The sequence below is a fragment of the Sporisorium graminicola genome, chromosome SGRAM_19 (assembly GCF_005498985.1).
Source record: "Sporisorium graminicola strain CBS 10092 chromosome SGRAM_19, whole genome shotgun sequence".
NCBI classification, from domain to species: domain Eukaryota; kingdom Fungi; phylum Basidiomycota; class Ustilaginomycetes; order Ustilaginales; family Ustilaginaceae; genus Sporisorium; species Sporisorium graminicola.
Genome location: NC_043728.1, coordinates 210,289 through 226,434, shown reverse-complemented (window position 1 = coordinate 226,434; position 16,146 = coordinate 210,289). Strand labels below are relative to the sequence as shown.

Sequence of the window (16,146 nt, the reverse complement as noted above, 5' to 3'; positions counted from 1 at the left end):
TGCATTCTCAGCATGTTGGCGGAAATCGGTCTCTCGTCAAAAGAAAATTGGCAAAGGAAGCTTGTTACGTCGAAAAAAGCACAGATTCGGGTGCCATTGCTTCCTACTTTTCGGACGACAAAAGCGTTCGAGGTTGGACGTGGAAGAACGAGAAGATTTGGGCGAAAAGGCGCGCGCACGGACAGTCTCGAAATACGGCACTTTGGCCAGCCTGTCAAAGCTGCACAGTGCAGATGCTGTCTCTCTCTCTATCTTCCTCTCTGGACACCACCACCACCACCCTGTGACTACCACGCACGACTGTCTACCACGCCGTCGTTGATAGCACAATGTCGACAGGCATATCATCCGGCAGAGGTGCCTCAGGGCCAGGCACACGCACAGCCTACCGCCTGCCCACTCTTTCTGCCGAAGCCAACAAGAATGTCCTTTCGCTTCTCCGTCTCATCATCATCTTCCTCATCGCAGGCGCCGCCGTGTCGTCGCGTCTCTTTGCTGTTGTCCGACACGAGAGTATCATCCACGAGTTTGACCCTTGGTTCAACTTCCGCGCCACCAAGGTGTTGACGACCGATGGCTTTTATCGCTTCTGGAATTGGTTCGATGCTACAGCATGGTATCCCTTGGGTCGTGCTGCTGGTGGCACTGCGTATCCCGGTCTCATGGTGACATCCGGTGCCATCTACAACTTGTTCCACTCGCTTAATATCCCCGTCGACATTCGAAACATTTGCGTTCTGCTCGCACCCGCCTTCTCCGGCCTTACCGCGTGGGCAACTTACATGTTCACTGCAGCGATGAAGGACGATGCTGCCGGCCTGCTGGCTGCCGCCTTTATCGGTATCGCCCCTGGCTACATCTCGAGATCCGTCGCTGGATCGTACGACAACGAGGCGATTGCCATCTTCTTGCTCATGATGACCTTCTACCTCTGGATCAAGGCGCTCAAGGACGGCTCGGCGCTGTGGGGTGTCGCTACCGCCCTCTTCTACTTCTACATGGTCGCTGCATGGGGTGGATATGTCTTTATTACCAACATGATCCCCTTGCATGCGCTGGTGCTCATCCTCATGGGAAGATTTAGCTCGCGCCTCTACGTGTCCTACTCGAGCTTCTACGCCCTCGGCACTCTTGCTTCGATGCAGGTGCCTTTCGTCGGCTTCCAGCCCGTTCGCACCAGCGAACACATGGCTGCCCTTGGCGTCTTTGGCCTTCTCCAGCTCGTCGCTTTTGTCGAGCTCGTCCGATCGCACGTGCCCAGCAAGCAGTTCAAGCTGCTGCTCGTCGCCTTTGTCGTGGCCGTCGCCGCGCTTGCCTTTGGCGCTCTCGTCGCGCTGACGTATGCCGGCTACGTCGCACCCTGGACCGGTCGCTTCTACTCGCTTTGGGATACAGCTTACGCCAAAAAGCATATACCTATCATTGCCTCGGTCTCGGAACATCAGCCTCCCGCCTGGCCGGCGTTTTTCTTCGACTTGGAGATGCTCATCTTCCTCTTCCCCGTCGGCGTGTTTTTACTGTTCAAGGAGTTGCGCGATGAACACGTGTTTGTCATCATCTATGCGGTCATGGCCAGCTATTTCGCTGGAGTCATGGTCCGACTCATGTTGACGCTCACTCCTGTGGTTTGTGTCAGCGCAGCGATTGCCATGAGCACGCTGTTGCAGACGTATCTCGATCCTAAGGAGCCGACGCCCGTTGTGGAGGGGGAGGGGACCGATGCGGTGGAGGATGCGAGATCCTCGACGCGTGCGTCAGCGACGACGACGACCGCTGGTTCGCGCAGGGCAGCTGTAGCCGAGAGTTTGAGCTCCACGGACTCAGACCTCTTGAGACCCGCTTCGCCTGTGTTCGGGGGGTCCAGCTCCAAATTTGGCGTATTTGGGCTCGACTCACGCTTCTTCGTCACGATCTACTCGCTGCTGCTGCTGCTTGTATTTGTGCTGCACTGCACGTTTGTCACTTCCACCGCTTACTCTTCGCCCTCGGTGGTGCTGGCCTCACGCAACGCCGACGGATCGCAGCACATCATTGACGATTTCCGCGAAGCCTACTACTGGCTGCGCCAGAACACCGCCTCGGACGCCAAGGTCATGTCGTGGTGGGACTACGGCTACCAGATCTCGGGCATGGCTGACCGTCCCACGCTGGTGGACAACAACACATGGAACAACACGCACATCGCCACGGTCGGCAAAGCGATGTGCTCGAACGAGGAGCGATCCTACCCGATCCTGCGCAAGCACGACGTAGACTACGTGCTGATCATCTTTGGCGGTCTGCTTGGATTCAGTGGCGACGATATCAACAAGTACCTGTGGATGATCCGCATCGCACAAGGAGTGTGGCCGGACGAGGTGAGGGAGATCGACTACTTTACGCCGCAAGGTCAGTACAAGGTGGACGATGGCGCGACCAAGACGATGCGGGAAAGCTTGTTGTACAAGATGAGCTACTATCGATTCAACGATCTGTTTGGAGGTAGGCCGGGAATGGATCGCGTCAGGCAGACACCCGGGCCGACCAAGAGCCCGGAGCTGGACCATCTGGATGAAGCGTTCACGTCCGAGAACTGGATCGTGCGCATCTACGAGGTCAAGAAACCGGATGCGCTGGGTCGAGATCTGCCGGGGGTAAAGGCGTTTGAGGGCGGTAAGCGCAGGAAGCGCGCTTTTGCGCTACCTGCCCCGGCGGCGGGGGGTAAAAAGTAACACCACCCCGTCCGCACCAGCCGATTTGGACCACATAGAATGGACGTTCCATTTCGCGGCTAAGAAGCAGTTTTTGACATGGCGTGGTGCGGCAGCTGGGTGTTCGAAGTGTGTGTGTGTGTGAGGGAGAGAGAGAGCCGTGTATTGCCCCAAACTCCTAGCTTCCCACGCGCCCTTCCGCGCAGACCTGTCGTCGAAAGCAAGAGCTACGCCTCCTCCTGTTGCTTTTGGACTTTTTGCGCTCGGGGCAAGATCAACATTCTCGCCTCTCTCGAGCTTTTTCTCCCCAACCCTCGCGCTTCTCCGGATGTGGGGGGGTGAAGGAGAGGGAGTTCTGGAGAGGGAAGAAACAAAAAGCTTCCTCGCTTCTCAGGGACGTACACCCTCACCACGCGCTGGGATACTAAAGCTTTTCGCTCCACATCTCTGCTTGGTTATGGGTGTGGGGGAAGAGCTACAAGCCGGCGAGCGGTGTTGCAGTATGGTGGTGTTTTGCGTCTTCGTCGAGGATCTGAAGCTACATTCGATGTCATTTGGCGGGGGATAGTGAGCGAGGGAAGGTGAATGTTTTTGTCACCACAATTTTCGGCGTTGAATTTGATACAGTAAATCAATTGAATAAATGTGAAAAAAGATGTCCAGACCCTGTTGCACAGAAAGGCCGTGAACGCGAGAAATGGTTGTTTGTCCCTTTGATTTAGGACCCTTGAGATGCGTTTTGGGCATTGTTTCCACATCTCGGCTTGTCCGACTTTGTCACCTGTCAAATACCCCATCAACGGCAGCAATGTCCTGAGCACTCAGCTACCTCTTGAAGCGCTGGTCTTCTGCGTCGCACCCCCCACCTCGTCCTCGCCCATAAAGGGGCCGCTTCCAAGGAGACGCTTCCGCCGCATATAAACTCGATAGTACAGTCTTCACCTAATCACCACCAGCTCGCTTCTGCTCCGCACTCCTCGAGCTTGAGTGTCAGCATGATCCATCACTGCTCTCTTCTAGCCGTTTGAGTCAGTGATACCAACACTGTGGCTACGCGACCCAGCGCATCATATAATGCCGCACCCATCCACATCACAGTCTACGAGCTCCAGGGCCTCTTCAGATACCAACAGCGCGAGATTGTCGACGAGCTCTCATCGCTCAAATGACGCAAATCCATCTTCGTCTTCGAATAGACTCACTGCAACCTCTAAACAGCAAGGGGAAGACGAAGAAGCTGCAGCACGCAGAGCTCGTCGTCGCAAGCGGAGGGAGGACGAGGCTTACCAGGTGAGAGGCTGGGAGAACCTCTACAGAGGAGATGGGAGCAAGCCCGTGTTCGCTCACGATCCCAAGCCAAGCTCGAGAATCCGAGCCGCAGCGTCTTCAAGCCAAAGTAAATCGACTACCACAGAACGGACAATTACCTCCTCCTCACAACCTCTCGCCTCGACCAGCCGCGCATCGCCGTCGTCATCTCGTCAAGATCAAACGCCCATAAAGCCGTCAAGCACAACTCCTAATCGACCGCCCCCGCCTTCCCCTGCACCTTCAAGATCTTTCAATGCCGCAGCGCACGCCACTACGTCGAAGCTCTTGAAACGCAAAGGAACTTCGCCATCCTCACAGCCCAACCCTAAAAGGAGCGCAAAAGTCACTACCTCCTCGCATCGGCAGCCGGCAGCAGGAGCATCGGATGAGGACAGCTCGGACGATGGTTTCGAGATCCTTGGCGTGAGTGGTCCAGCTGCACCTCGCTCACACGGAGATCAAGCCCCAGTACTGAATGCCAAAGCATCGCCTTCTTCTCATCGCGGACTCAAGTCATCCCAGCCAACACAGTTTGAGGCACATCGACGCTCCGCCATCAGAGCTTCTTCCGCGGGTCGATCGTCGCCAGTACCCGCCCGGCTTTTTGCAGACACCGACGGATCTCTCTCCGAATCTGGCCCGTCGAGTCGCACTTCGCCGCAACGCCGTGCCTCCCGTGCACCCAGTTCCGCGGCCTCAACGGGTCCAACCAAACTAACACCGGAGGATATCGAGGCGCTTAAACAGACCGCCTACGATGCGTTCATCCAAGGAACGTCATTGGCGTGTCACATTGATGGCATCGTGCGCGACTATGCCGATATGATCAGCCCCTATCATCCGGATCGTCCCAAAGTCGAACAATTCCAGCAGCAGCTCGCCGATTTGGGGCAAGAGCTCACCGTTGGATACCTTCGCGAGGTCATGCCGACTCTGCCGGCCCGCCTCTTAAAGCGCTTCGGGCCAGCATTGGCCGCCTACATTCAATATCTGAAGCGCGATTGGAGCGATGCTCAAGCCCAGAGCAACGATGGCACCTCCGTGCTCGATCCAACAGTGACCGAAAGAATCGCGGCAAATGCCGGGACAGACACGGTTGCCTCGGCAAATGCATCTAATCAGACGGAAGCGGCGCAAAACCCAATCGTGGTCGCGGTCCCGTCATCGCCTTCTCGACCTGCTGTTGAAGAAACTGTGCTGGACGAAGCGCCGGACGGTACGAGCAGCCATCCTGCAATCCGAGCATCTGATCATGTCTTCGACCAAGCCGCAAGAGAATCTAGCCCGAATTCTGCTGGTGCCGACGCAGAGCCCATGGACATCGACCCGCACAATGAATCTGAAACAGCTCCGGGCCAAGTGTTTGAAGTTGGTCCTGTCATCGCAGATGCTAGTCACGATTCTGCCTTCGAGTCGGCAAGCTCACTGCAAGTATTCGGAACACCACCTGAACAGCCAGAAGAGGAGGTGGAAGAGGGGAATGAATGCTTCGGAGCTGCTGGGCTCGGTCAGCTAGAAGCTGAACCTCAAGAGCATCAGATTCTTGATCAGCTCAGACATTCTGTAGATGGAGAGGAGCAGCGCCAGCGATCTAAGCAACAGCAAGACGGACAAGAGGAGTTTTCGCAATTCGAGGACGACGAGGATCGACGCGAGCAAGAGTCGAAAGAGCGACAGCAGCATCAGCCGTCTCAAGAATCAAACTTGGATGAGGAGGGGGAAGACGAGCTGGCAGATGAGCTCGACGAAGTTGTTGACGAGCAGAATGAGTCCAATACAAACCCTCAGGCACGAGAAGCCGAACAAGTGGCGCCCGAGGGGGAGACTTCAGTTGTCACTGATGATGGTGTACTAGGAACTCCTCCGACTGGAGCTTTCGAGCAAGAAGCGAATGCTGAGGAGGGAGGAGTAGAAGCTCAAAAACCCTATGAAGATGATCCCAGGTATGTCGACCATCCGAACGGCGATGCACCTCATGGTTGTCAAACGCAAGGCGGGACCGGGCAACAGCCAACCACTGCAGATGCGAACGACGAGATGGTCGGGACCGACGGCACCCTGAACCAGGCTGGAGACTCGAGCGAAGCACCTGCCCCTACCGGACACACGAACGATTGCATCACAGACGAATTGGGCCTTCCTGCGCATCCCATGGCAGATACAGTGGCTACTGCAGACGAAGCTGTGGAGCAAGCGCTTGCTGTAGAAAGCAAGGCGCACCCTGCCGTAGCTAGCGACGAGGCCGTCCCACCTCTTGGTATCGTGGCTGCAGCCGACTCCCCGACGCAAGTGGATAACGATGATGCAGATTCGTCACATCAGGATCCTGCATCCGATGGCAGCTCTCTTGCTGCTGCCGCATCTGAGGCTAGAACAGTGGCGACACCTCTTTTGCCTTCGCGATCAAACACCGCAGAAGCAGCTGCTGAAGCTCAAGCGGCCACGTCAGAGCCTTCGCAAGCATTCGAAGCTAATGCGCCTCATGCGGAAATGCGTGCTTTACCTCTTTCAGCTGCCACCGCAGCGGTGCCTTCTCTTAAACCAGCCTCTACAGCAGCAGAAGATGATTCGACCCGAGTTGATCAGACTTCTGAAGCCTCTGTCGAGCCCATTATTGCGCAGGAAGATGATTCAGCACACAATCCTGGAAGTGGCAACGAACCAGATGCACTTGTAATCCACGCAGCAGCAGTAGCTGAACCAAGACACAATATGGAGAGAGCAAGCACTCAGGCCACTTCGGACAGCACGAAAGGTGCTCGGCCCAAGAAGACCATTGATGACAGGATGAAGTCGATGCTCAAGGATCTCTCCGACGTCACGGGTCGCAGGTCGTCGTACCGGACCATTCAGAAGTACAAGCCGCTACGCGCAGGTTCTGGTACACGCAAAATTATCCAAGATTTGGTCGAGCATTGGCAGGATCCAGCCAAGCTGATCCCGTGGACCTGCCTGAAAGAGCTGGGACCTTCGATCTTCCATAAGAATGCACACAAGCACATGCATCTCTCCGTGCACGAGCTGACGGACAAAGTCTCAAATACGCGCTCTGTCCAGCATCTGGCGAGAAAAGTGCCGGAACGAGTCCTGACGCGAGCGCTCATGGAGTTTCCGCGCATCCCGCACATGCTGCACTGCTGGAACAAGGAAAAGACGAAGTACTTTGCTTCGCGAGGACTGCCGCAGCCGACCGATACGAAGCCGGAATTTAGGTTCGCAGATGTCCAAGCGGCTGAAAACAGCAGCGGCCCGAAGCTTCTGGGAGTGCCGGACGCAAATTCTCGAGCATCCGCTACACGGAATTGGCCGCTGCTCGCTCAGGCTACAGCACAGTCGCGTGCAGTAGTCCCATCCACGATAGTACAGCCACAGCAGGCGAATACTCAGGCGACGATGGCATCGTACATCAGTGGGCCATCGGAGCAGGTCGTTGCCGCTCACCCAGTGGTAGCAGCGCCGCCTCAGGCGCTGACGCAAGTTGGCTCGCAGTTTCAAGGTGCACACTTGGCACGCACGGCCGCAACGGCACCCGGCTATGCTGCCCAGCATTCTCCAGCGATGCCAACCAGTGCTGTGCGTCCTTTTCCACCGCCGCAGCAACCGGCGTTTCAACCGAACATGCAACAGCAACGTGCGCCTGGTATGGTGCAAGGACAGCAACAGCAGCAGGCGATCTCGGACAACGTGCGACAAGCGGCAATGGTGAAGGATGCGACGGATCGCGTGTTCTCCGGGCTTGCAGCCGACTGTCTCTCGTTCGCCGAGCATGTGATCGGCTCGCCGGCGTCGGACGAGTTGGTGCGGCACCTCAGGCATTTCAGCGAGGCCGACGTGCTGCATGTGATCAACTTCGTCGCAGACACGTACAAGCGCGAGGTCGAGGCGGAACGCAGTTCGGGACAGCTTCCGAGGTGCGTGAAAGCGGCAGAGCGGTACAGCAAGGTGCTGCGCGTGCGGGCGGTGGCAACGGAGGTGCTGATGCTGACGCAGATGCTGTTCCGCGTCAAAAGGTGTCTGAACGAGGCTGCCATCGAGTCGTTGCGCACGACGGGCGTCGCGTCGAGCGAGCGGTGGTTGGAACTTTTGGATACCGCGCCCAAGTGGGCCGGGGTCAAGCAGCACCTCCTGAAAGACGAGCGGGCCCTCGGCGTGCTGTCGAGGGCCGAGAGCCGGATGCTGTTGCAAAGACAGGTGGATCGGCTGAACAAGCGGTTGGAGGCCAGGTTGGAGAGTCTGATGAGCATGGACGAGATTATGGGGGGCCGGTTAAGCGGTGAGGCGGATCAGGAGGAGCAGGCGGCGCAGGAGGCGGTGCGCAAGGAGTGCGCGCAGATTGGGCGCATCTGCTGCAAGCATGTGGTAGGCACGTTGGGCGAGTCCGAGCCATAAGCGCATCTCTGTAACAGTTTCAAACGTCTCATTCGGCCACGTCGTTGTACAGTAACTTAACTTAGCACCAGGTGGCCCGTACAAGCTGGTCCTCCGTGGGTTAACAAGTGAATTGCAAACACAAAATTGAGCAAAACAAGGCTACTGGCCAATGCCGCAGATGGACAGCTCCCGCATCTCCTGGAGTACCGCCTCGACCTGGCTGTCCAGCTGGCCGTCCGCATAGTCGTCCCTGACGCCATCGGCGAAAAAGCGCTGCACACCTCCCAACTTTTCGTACCCGTCTTCTGCAAACTTGGCCTGGATCCTGACCATGGCCTCGAAGCTAGGATCCAAATAGGGTACTCTCAAATCCACAAGCTGAGGCAATTCAGACTTGATCTGGTCGTCGAGGGCTTCGAAGACGAGTTTTGCGTCGTCGAGTTCCTTTTCGGCCTTGGGGAGTTTTGTGGGGTCGTCTGAGGGTTTGTCAACGAGCTTGCGGTGCTTGGAGCGGGCGGCGTCGTAGTCGACGAGTTTACGGTTGCGTTTTTCAAGGATCTTGTTGATTTCGGGAAAGTACGAGACGAATTTGCCGATGGGTTCGAGGACGGTGGCGCGGTAGGGGGCGTCGATCTCCTTGGCGGTTTTGGTGTCGAGCTCGTCGACGGCGCGGCGATAGGCATTGGCAGACATGGCGGCGTCGGAGCTGTCCGTGTAGAAACCATCGACAGCTTCGGCGATCCGGGCTTGCGAGGAGGCGAGCGAGCGGATGGCGTCCAGGTAGGCTTTGGCCTCCTTTTGCAAGGAAGTCACCTCGCGTTCCAGCGTGCGGTACTGCTCCTCGGTCGAGTTGAACTCGGAATCGACGGTGCGCTCGACCTGGCCGGTCTTTTGCATCAGCGTCGTTCCCGCTCGATTTATCGATTTCTTGAAGCCTCCCCACGACATCGTTGGCGGTGATTATTGAGAGGGTATCGTGTGGTGGTGAGTGCTAGACAGGCTCTAGTGAATCGGTAGTGCTAGTGCTGATGACAATTCGTTCGCGGAGAAACAACGTTCGAGGTTGATAGCGTCGCTGGATCTGAGGTTGCTCAGGTGGGGGTGAGTTTGTAGGTCTGCGTGGATTGGTGAGATGAAGGTGATGATTGACGAGGAGCAACTCGTAAAGATGACGGGATTACGCTCCAAGTGTGTCTGTGCAGAGAGAGAGAAGGCGGTAGGCGGAAAGCGGAAAGCGCGAATCCTACGCTGAATTTCACATATTCCAAGTGGGGTTGTAATCCAGCAGCCTTCGGATCTGTATACAGACTGCGCTGCCTCCACACACACTCGCGAAGTGCTCTGCTATCCTGTAGGCTGTGCACAGGACACAGTGTTGCTGCTGCTGCTGCTGCTGCTGCTGCTGCTACTCAGCGTTTGGTGCCGAAGTGGACCCTGACTTTTACTATCACTTGCCTTACATCGTCGTCCACTCTCTGGCTACCACCAACACCACCACCACCACCACCAAAACCATCGTTCATCTCATCATCATGAATCGTCTGTTCGGCAGCAAAGCAGCAAAACCCAAACCATCGCTCACGGACGCCATCGCGTCCACCGAGACGCGCGCCGACTCGGTCGAGGTCAAGATCCGCAAGCTCGACTCGGAACTCACACGCTATCGCGATCAGATGCGCAAGATGCGCGACGGCCCCGGAAAGAGCGCGATACAACAACGCGCCCTCCGTGTGCTCAAACAGAAACGCCTCTACGAGAATCAGCTCGCCCAGCTGCAGCAACAAAGCTACAACATGGAACAGGCCACCATGACCACCGAAAATCTGCGCAACACCATGGCCACCTTCGACGCCATGCAGACCGCTAACAAGGAGATGAAGAAGACCTACGGCAAGATCGACCTCGATAAGATCGAGAGCATGCAGGACGAGATGGAGGACCTGATTGAGGCCGCGAATGAGGTCCAGGAGACATTGGGCAGGAGCTACGGTGTGCCGGACGAGGTGGACGAGGAGGATTTGCAGGCAGAGCTCGATGCGCTCGAGGCGGATGGCTGGGGCGAGGAGGAGGGCGATGCTGTGCCGAGCTATCTGCAGACGAACCAGGAGCTGCCGGACTTTGTCGATGAGCTGCCGAGCGAGGGTGTGGCGCAGGGTGAGAATAAGGAGCCTGGCGAGGCATTGCGTGCGGCGTAGAGTTCCACAGCAACTGAATCCTTTCTCCGAAACCCAAAGCACCTTCGAAACGGTGGTCACCGCGTACTCTCCGTGCCGGCAAGCGGCAACTCTTTGTACTTTTACTTGACATCCTACTTCCAAGTCATTACTGCATCGCTCCGTGCCAGGAAGGCGGCAGGCGTGAGTCCCGGCGCTGCAAGGGATCACGTTGATGCTACCGCTGTGAAGGCGAGCATTCAAGTGATATCAGGGTGCGGTCTTGGTCGGCTCAACAGCTCTCACTCACACACATCAACACCTCTGCCCTTTCAACACCATCGATCGTCATGTAATGTTTGGTTTGTTTCACCTGCTCTTTTGGCCCCCTCTCAACAACATCCAGGACATACATGCAACTGCTCGTGAACAAACGCATCACACTCCAGGCAGAAGTCCTTGGCGCACCTCGTACACTTGTATCGAGAACTGGCCGACAACCCCGCCTCTTCCAGAGCCTTGTTTGCCGCTGCACTGCGCTCTTTCCCCTCCTGCAGCGATGGGAACGGCAAGTTGCACGAGAAGCACGCGTTCATGGACGTGGTGCTGACCTCGGACCACGGTACAGCTTTCCAGTTGGGCACGGGGAACAGGTGGTGGTACGACCGCGCAAGGTGCGTCGACATGACGATTGTGATGCCGCAGACGGGGCAGTCGGTGGGGACGTCGCATACTTTGACGCCGCACCGTGGGCAGAGGTAGCCGCTGCCGCGCGAGCGCGAGTGACAGGCGCACAATGTTGGGGCGGCGTGCGCGGGCAGTCGCAGTGGGAACGCCATCTGCAGTAAATCAACACCGTTCTGCACTTCATCGTCCTCCTCGTCCTCGCCTTGCGCTGTTCCATTGGTAGTCCCATTCGCAGCACCTCCGACGCGTCGCTTTCGGGTCCGTCTCGGCCCCTCGACAGCCGGCGGTGGTACCAACTCAAACAGCGAATCGTGGAAATGCCCCTCGTTGAGCGCCACACTGAAAGTGCCGCCCGTACGTGTACACACGTCCTTGAACACCTTGACTTCGGCAGCGAGATGCACAATCGACACGCGGATGTTATCCTTGACCAACGTGCCGATCGTATCGTGGATGTTGCCTGGATCGCACGTGGTCAAGCTGCCAAAAATGGCCAGTATCTCTCGCGAGTTGCTTGCTGGCAGGTGCACCAGACTGCTGCGGGCCATCTCGAGTGCGTTCTGCAGCGACGGCTCACCGCGAGGTTCGAGTCGACGCTTGTTGGTGAGTGATGCCGTGTGATCTACTGTGTTGCCTCCCATCATTGCGAGTCTCTCGGCGATACCCTGGCGCGTGCCGATGATAGATAGCTGCCCGATGGGATTTTGGTCGAAGTACTCGCCGACGAACTCGCGTGCATATTGCAACGTCACGTCGAATCGGTTGGGTCGCATATCCTTCTCCAGCATGCTTGCCGAGAGGTCGATGAGGAGGACGAGGTGACGGATGATGCCGCGTTGGACGGGAGCTACGTCTTTGAGTACACGTCGACGCTTGGAGCCTTCGATCATGGAGCGCACGGCGCTTTCGAGCGAGCCGGAATCGTCCTCGGCCACAGCATCCCATGATCGCTTGTAGGTGGCTTCCCACGAGTATCCCTGATCCTTTTGCTTGGATTTGGCGTTGGCCGCTGCTTTAGCTCGAGCAGCAGCAGCACTAGTCGAAGCAGAAGCAGCCCCAGCGGCGGTTCTTGCCCCTCTGCCATTCGAAGCACTTACTGTTGCCGAGGAGCGGGATGAAGCCCCACGCAATGTGCCCAGCTTGGGTAATGACGGGGCTGAACGATACTCGTCCCCGCTGTCATCGTCGTCGAGGAAGTCTTCCGCATCATAGGCGTCGGCACCATCGTCGATATATTCGTCGTCGGCTATACGTGGCGGCATTGAGTCTGGGAGCTGGTCGCCGACTGTGATCCGCTTGCCAGCTGAACGCGCTGATCGAAGCTGTGATGGTGGTGAGGACGAGGCAGAAGGAAGCTCAGTCGAGGCATGGCCGAAGCGCACTTCTTGCTGAGAAATGTGGAGTCGAAAAATTGCGCTTATAAATCATAGATGACGATGTAACATTCACTAGAAAACGCAAAGCAATCCAGTCGAGTTCTCAAGTCGCGTCGAGTTGGAACCGCTCGTTTCAACACGACCATCACCTTTGCCATCGCTACCGTTACCACCATCTTTTCCCGTAACACCGTTCGAACAACATGAATATGCCACCGCCTCACGGTCTGGGTGCTGGTCACCCGGGACATCCAGGTCACCCAGGGATGGGCGCATCCTCGTCTCCTTCTCCTGGCATGGCGAACCGTCCTCATCCACATGCTCAGCAGTTCATCCCTCCTCAGCAGCAGCACTATATGGACTCGCCCACTCCTGCTTCCACCCGAGGCCGCAAGCGTAAGCTCACCGCGCAATATCCGCACCAGCAGCACCTCCCTCATCCGCAACAGCAACACTTGGCCCGCCGTCCATCGATGCACAACCCTCACCACCCGCATCCACAGCAGCAGCTGCAGCAGCAGCATCCCGCTGGTCCTCATGGCTTCCCGGGTCGGCCACCAATGCCGCCTTTTCTCGGTCTCAACCTGCCGCCTACCATTGCCGACGAGATGCCCGAATCCATCTTTGACGATCTGGATCGATTGACTCCTAGAGACATCGCCGTCGCTAGATACGCAAAGAACCACGAACTACTGAGCATGGTGTTTGACGCAAGAAGGATCGACACGCTCACTCCGGCTCCGTCGCCGTATGCACAAGTCAAGGCCGAGGATCTTCAGGCGAAAGCACAGTCGATTCAGCAGGAGTTGGAAACCTTGGGTGAGGAACACTCGCTCAAGTTGAAGCAGTTGCAAGAGACGGCGAGCGCCAGTGACGCGAGGAAGGCTGCAAGCAGTGCTGAAGAGCAGGTCGACGTGCCAGCTTGGAGCGAGAACGCGTCGAGGGGCAAGATTTTGGGTGTTGGATATGTGCGTGCCGAGACGCCCGAGGAACTGAGACCTCCCAAGCCTGCGCCAGAGTCGACTGGTGCCGCTGATGCTGCGGATGAGCAGATGGAGCCAGCTTCCAGTACCGATGCAGCTCAGGAGATTGCAGCCAAAGAGGCGGAGCGCAGACAAGCCGAGAAGGAGGCCATCGAGAAACTCAACATTGACCTTGGTGTCACGCCCGTCAAACCTGAAGTTGCTGCGGCACCTGCACCAGCACCAGTACCGGCTCCTGCAGCACCAGAGACGTCGACACCTCCTGCAGCTGCTACATCCGCCGACGCCTCAGCTGCTGAGGGTGCACCGAGCGCATCTGCCGCCGTACCTGCTGCGGTCGCAGCGGAGCCAGCTACAGCTAGCGCTGATCAGGCAAGCGCCTCGGAGGTCGAGGCACCAGTAGCTGCCGCTGAGGAGCCACCCACTGCTCCTGTTCTCGCTCCAGCAGAGCTTCCAGCCGAAGCATCCTCCACTGATGTCGCCGCCGCTGCTGCCCCCATCGAGGAACCGATCTCCGCCGAGGCCGAGGCCGTCGCAGAAGCAGCGCCTACCACTGATGCAAACACGACCGATACAGATCTCGCCACAACCGAGCCAGCTGCTGAATTCGCCGCCGCTGAAGCCACTGAAGCCACCGATGCCGCCAGCGCAGCAGTTGAAGCCGTCGCATCGCAACCCGAAACCCTCGACGACGTGGCCATGCTCGACCAGCCCGTCGCTGAACCGGAAAGTGCGGTACCGCCTCTGGAGTCTGCCACTGACGCTGCAGCCGCCGAGATCTCTGCATTGGATGCAGAGACAGCCGAGCAGGTGGTTGCCGCTGTTGCAGAGGCTGCTCCGGACGCGGTAGTCCCTGCGGAGGGCGAAGCTGTTGCGGAGACTGCTGCGGGAGTTGATGAAGCTTGAGAAGAGAGCGTGGGCATGTATTTTCTCACTCATCTTGCAATGATACGATTTCCTCAGCGTTTTAAGAATCACAGGACGAGACGTTGCGCACAACGGAATGAATGGCAAACGCTGCCCCGATACGAAAGTAAAACAATGAGTTGAAAGCAAGCGAGACACGGAATCGAAACACAAGAGCAGGCACGACTACTGGAACTTCTTATAGTCGTGCGTCTCGTACGCCTTTGTCTTCTTCACCCTCCTGGTCCTCTCCTGCCTCACACGCGGTTCGACCTTACCCCTGGTCTGCAGCTTGACGTAGCGGTCGCGGAACAGGTTGCCTTCGGGACGAAGCGTCCTCAGGCTCTCGGAGAGTTCGTCGCCGGTCTGCACGTCGATGCTCTGCTGCGGCACCGTGTGTTTGCCGACCTTGATGCCGGAGAGGCCTTGTTTGGCGAGAAGGGATTGCTTTTGTTCGCGGCGCAGCGCGGAGGCCTGTTGGCGCGCCAGGGCGAGGCGTGCGGTACGACGTTTGAGCGCAGGCAGCTGGAGGATCGCGGCGGCGTCGATACGGGCTTGCTTGCGGCGGGCGGCTTCGGCTTGTTGCAGGCGTGCGCGCTTAGCGCGCGCTCGTTGGGCACGCGTCTTGCGTTTGGGTCCAGCGCTTCCTCCTTCTTCCTCATCCTCCTCGTCGCCCTCCTCCTCCTCCTCCTTCTCCTCCTCGTCTTCGGCGGCATCGTCTTGTTCGTCGTGGGAGGCGAGACCGGGAACATCAACGTCCATGCCGCGGTATCGCCTCAGATCATCGTCCTTCTGCAGACGCAGCTCAGCCTCGCGTGCGACGATGGCGAGCTTCGCCTGCCACTGCTCGCGCTCGGTCTTGTCCATCTGCTCGTTCTCCTCGAGCCGCTTCTCGATCTCGTATGCTTCATTGATGAGCGCTTCGTGCGACTCGAGGTCCGGGTTGTACGACGAGCCTGGGTGGGGCAGGTCAATGGCAGGCAGACTGGACGCGACGTCGTGATCGGCCCGACGCAGTGTCTTGGGCAGGTTGACCAAGGGTTTCGCGACAGTGGCGGGGATCCAGTCGTTGTCCGTGCTGCTGGTTGCTGCTGCTTTGGACTTCCCCTTTGCGTCGCTCGAAGAGGAGTTCCAAACATCGTACACTTCGCCCAGGTTCTTGTTGACCACTTCAGCGCTGTGATCCACGATCGCGGAAGCATCGCCTTTCGTTGAAACCTTTTGGCGCCCTACCATCTTGCGCAGACGCTGCTCCAGCTTCTTATCCACCCCTCCAGCCTTCGACGACGACTGTCTGCGAGCCGGCTCGAGTGCAGCATGTCCGTAGCTGTTCTGCAAGATCTCGAGGCTTTTCAACGGTCGCTTGGTTCGTGCCTGTTTGGCGGTGAGCGTTTCTTGGCCGGAACGGTCATCCACGAAGAGCACGTCAGAAGCAGTTTGACGGAGAGGGTCAGACTGCTCTTCCAGGAATGTTTCGGTGGTGGTGAGGTCGACGTTCTTACGCCACGCCTTTTTGCCCTTGCGCGACGACTGGTTGGGCTGAGCGGGTTGGCCAATGGCTGATGCCTTGGTGCGTGTGGGTGCCATTGTGGCTGTGGGTGTGGCGCTGGAATGCCCTCGAGTGGATGGCTGAGTCGACTGGACTGCTTGGGTATGGGTCGGCGTATCC

General features: G+C 57.7%; 7 protein-coding genes across 7 annotated transcripts; 4 read left to right on the top strand and 3 right to left on the bottom strand.

Annotated features, from left to right (window-relative positions):
- Nucleotides 1–329: 329 nt before the first annotated feature.
- On the top strand, nt 330–2,711 carry EX895_003041 (uncharacterized protein; the record flags this gene model as incomplete). Its single annotated transcript, XM_029883639.1, has 1 exon — nt 330–2,711. One exon carries the CDS (start codon nt 330–332, stop codon nt 2,709–2,711), a length of 2,382 nt encoding a protein of 793 aa, XP_029739930.1.
- Nucleotides 2,712–3,764: 1,053 nt separating this feature from the next.
- Nucleotides 3,765–8,390, top strand: EX895_003040 (uncharacterized protein; the record flags this gene model as incomplete). The annotated part of the gene is made up of 1 exon (XM_029883638.1): nt 3,765–8,390. One exon carries the CDS (start codon nt 3,765–3,767, stop codon nt 8,388–8,390), a length of 4,626 nt encoding a protein of 1,541 aa, XP_029739929.1.
- Nucleotides 8,391–8,531: 141 nt separating this feature from the next.
- Nucleotides 8,532–9,320, bottom strand: EX895_003039 (uncharacterized protein; the record flags this gene model as incomplete). The annotated part of the gene is made up of 1 exon (XM_029883637.1): nt 8,532–9,320. One exon carries the CDS (start codon nt 9,318–9,320, stop codon nt 8,532–8,534), a length of 789 nt encoding a protein of 262 aa, XP_029739928.1.
- Nucleotides 9,321–9,904: 584 nt separating this feature from the next.
- On the top strand, nt 9,905–10,567 carry EX895_003038 (uncharacterized protein; the record flags this gene model as incomplete). Its single annotated transcript, XM_029883636.1, has 1 exon — nt 9,905–10,567. The coding sequence occupies one exon, from the start codon at nt 9,905–9,907 to the stop codon at nt 10,565–10,567; it is 663 nt and encodes a 220-aa protein (XP_029739927.1).
- Nucleotides 10,568–10,917: 350 nt separating this feature from the next.
- On the bottom strand, nt 10,918–12,474 carry EX895_003037 (uncharacterized protein; the record flags this gene model as incomplete). The annotated part of the gene is made up of 1 exon (XM_029883635.1): nt 10,918–12,474. The coding sequence occupies one exon, from the start codon at nt 12,472–12,474 to the stop codon at nt 10,918–10,920; it is 1,557 nt and encodes a 518-aa protein (XP_029739926.1).
- A 317-nt stretch (nt 12,475–12,791) lies between these two features.
- Nucleotides 12,792–14,477, top strand: EX895_003036 (uncharacterized protein; the record flags this gene model as incomplete). The annotated part of the gene is made up of 1 exon (XM_029883634.1): nt 12,792–14,477. One exon carries the CDS (start codon nt 12,792–12,794, stop codon nt 14,475–14,477), a length of 1,686 nt encoding a protein of 561 aa, XP_029739925.1.
- Nucleotides 14,478–14,663: 186 nt separating this feature from the next.
- On the bottom strand, nt 14,664–16,064 carry EX895_003035 (uncharacterized protein; the record flags this gene model as incomplete). Its single annotated transcript, XM_029883633.1, has 1 exon — nt 14,664–16,064. One exon carries the CDS (start codon nt 16,062–16,064, stop codon nt 14,664–14,666), a length of 1,401 nt encoding a protein of 466 aa, XP_029739924.1.
- Nucleotides 16,065–16,146: the final 82 nt, after the last annotated feature.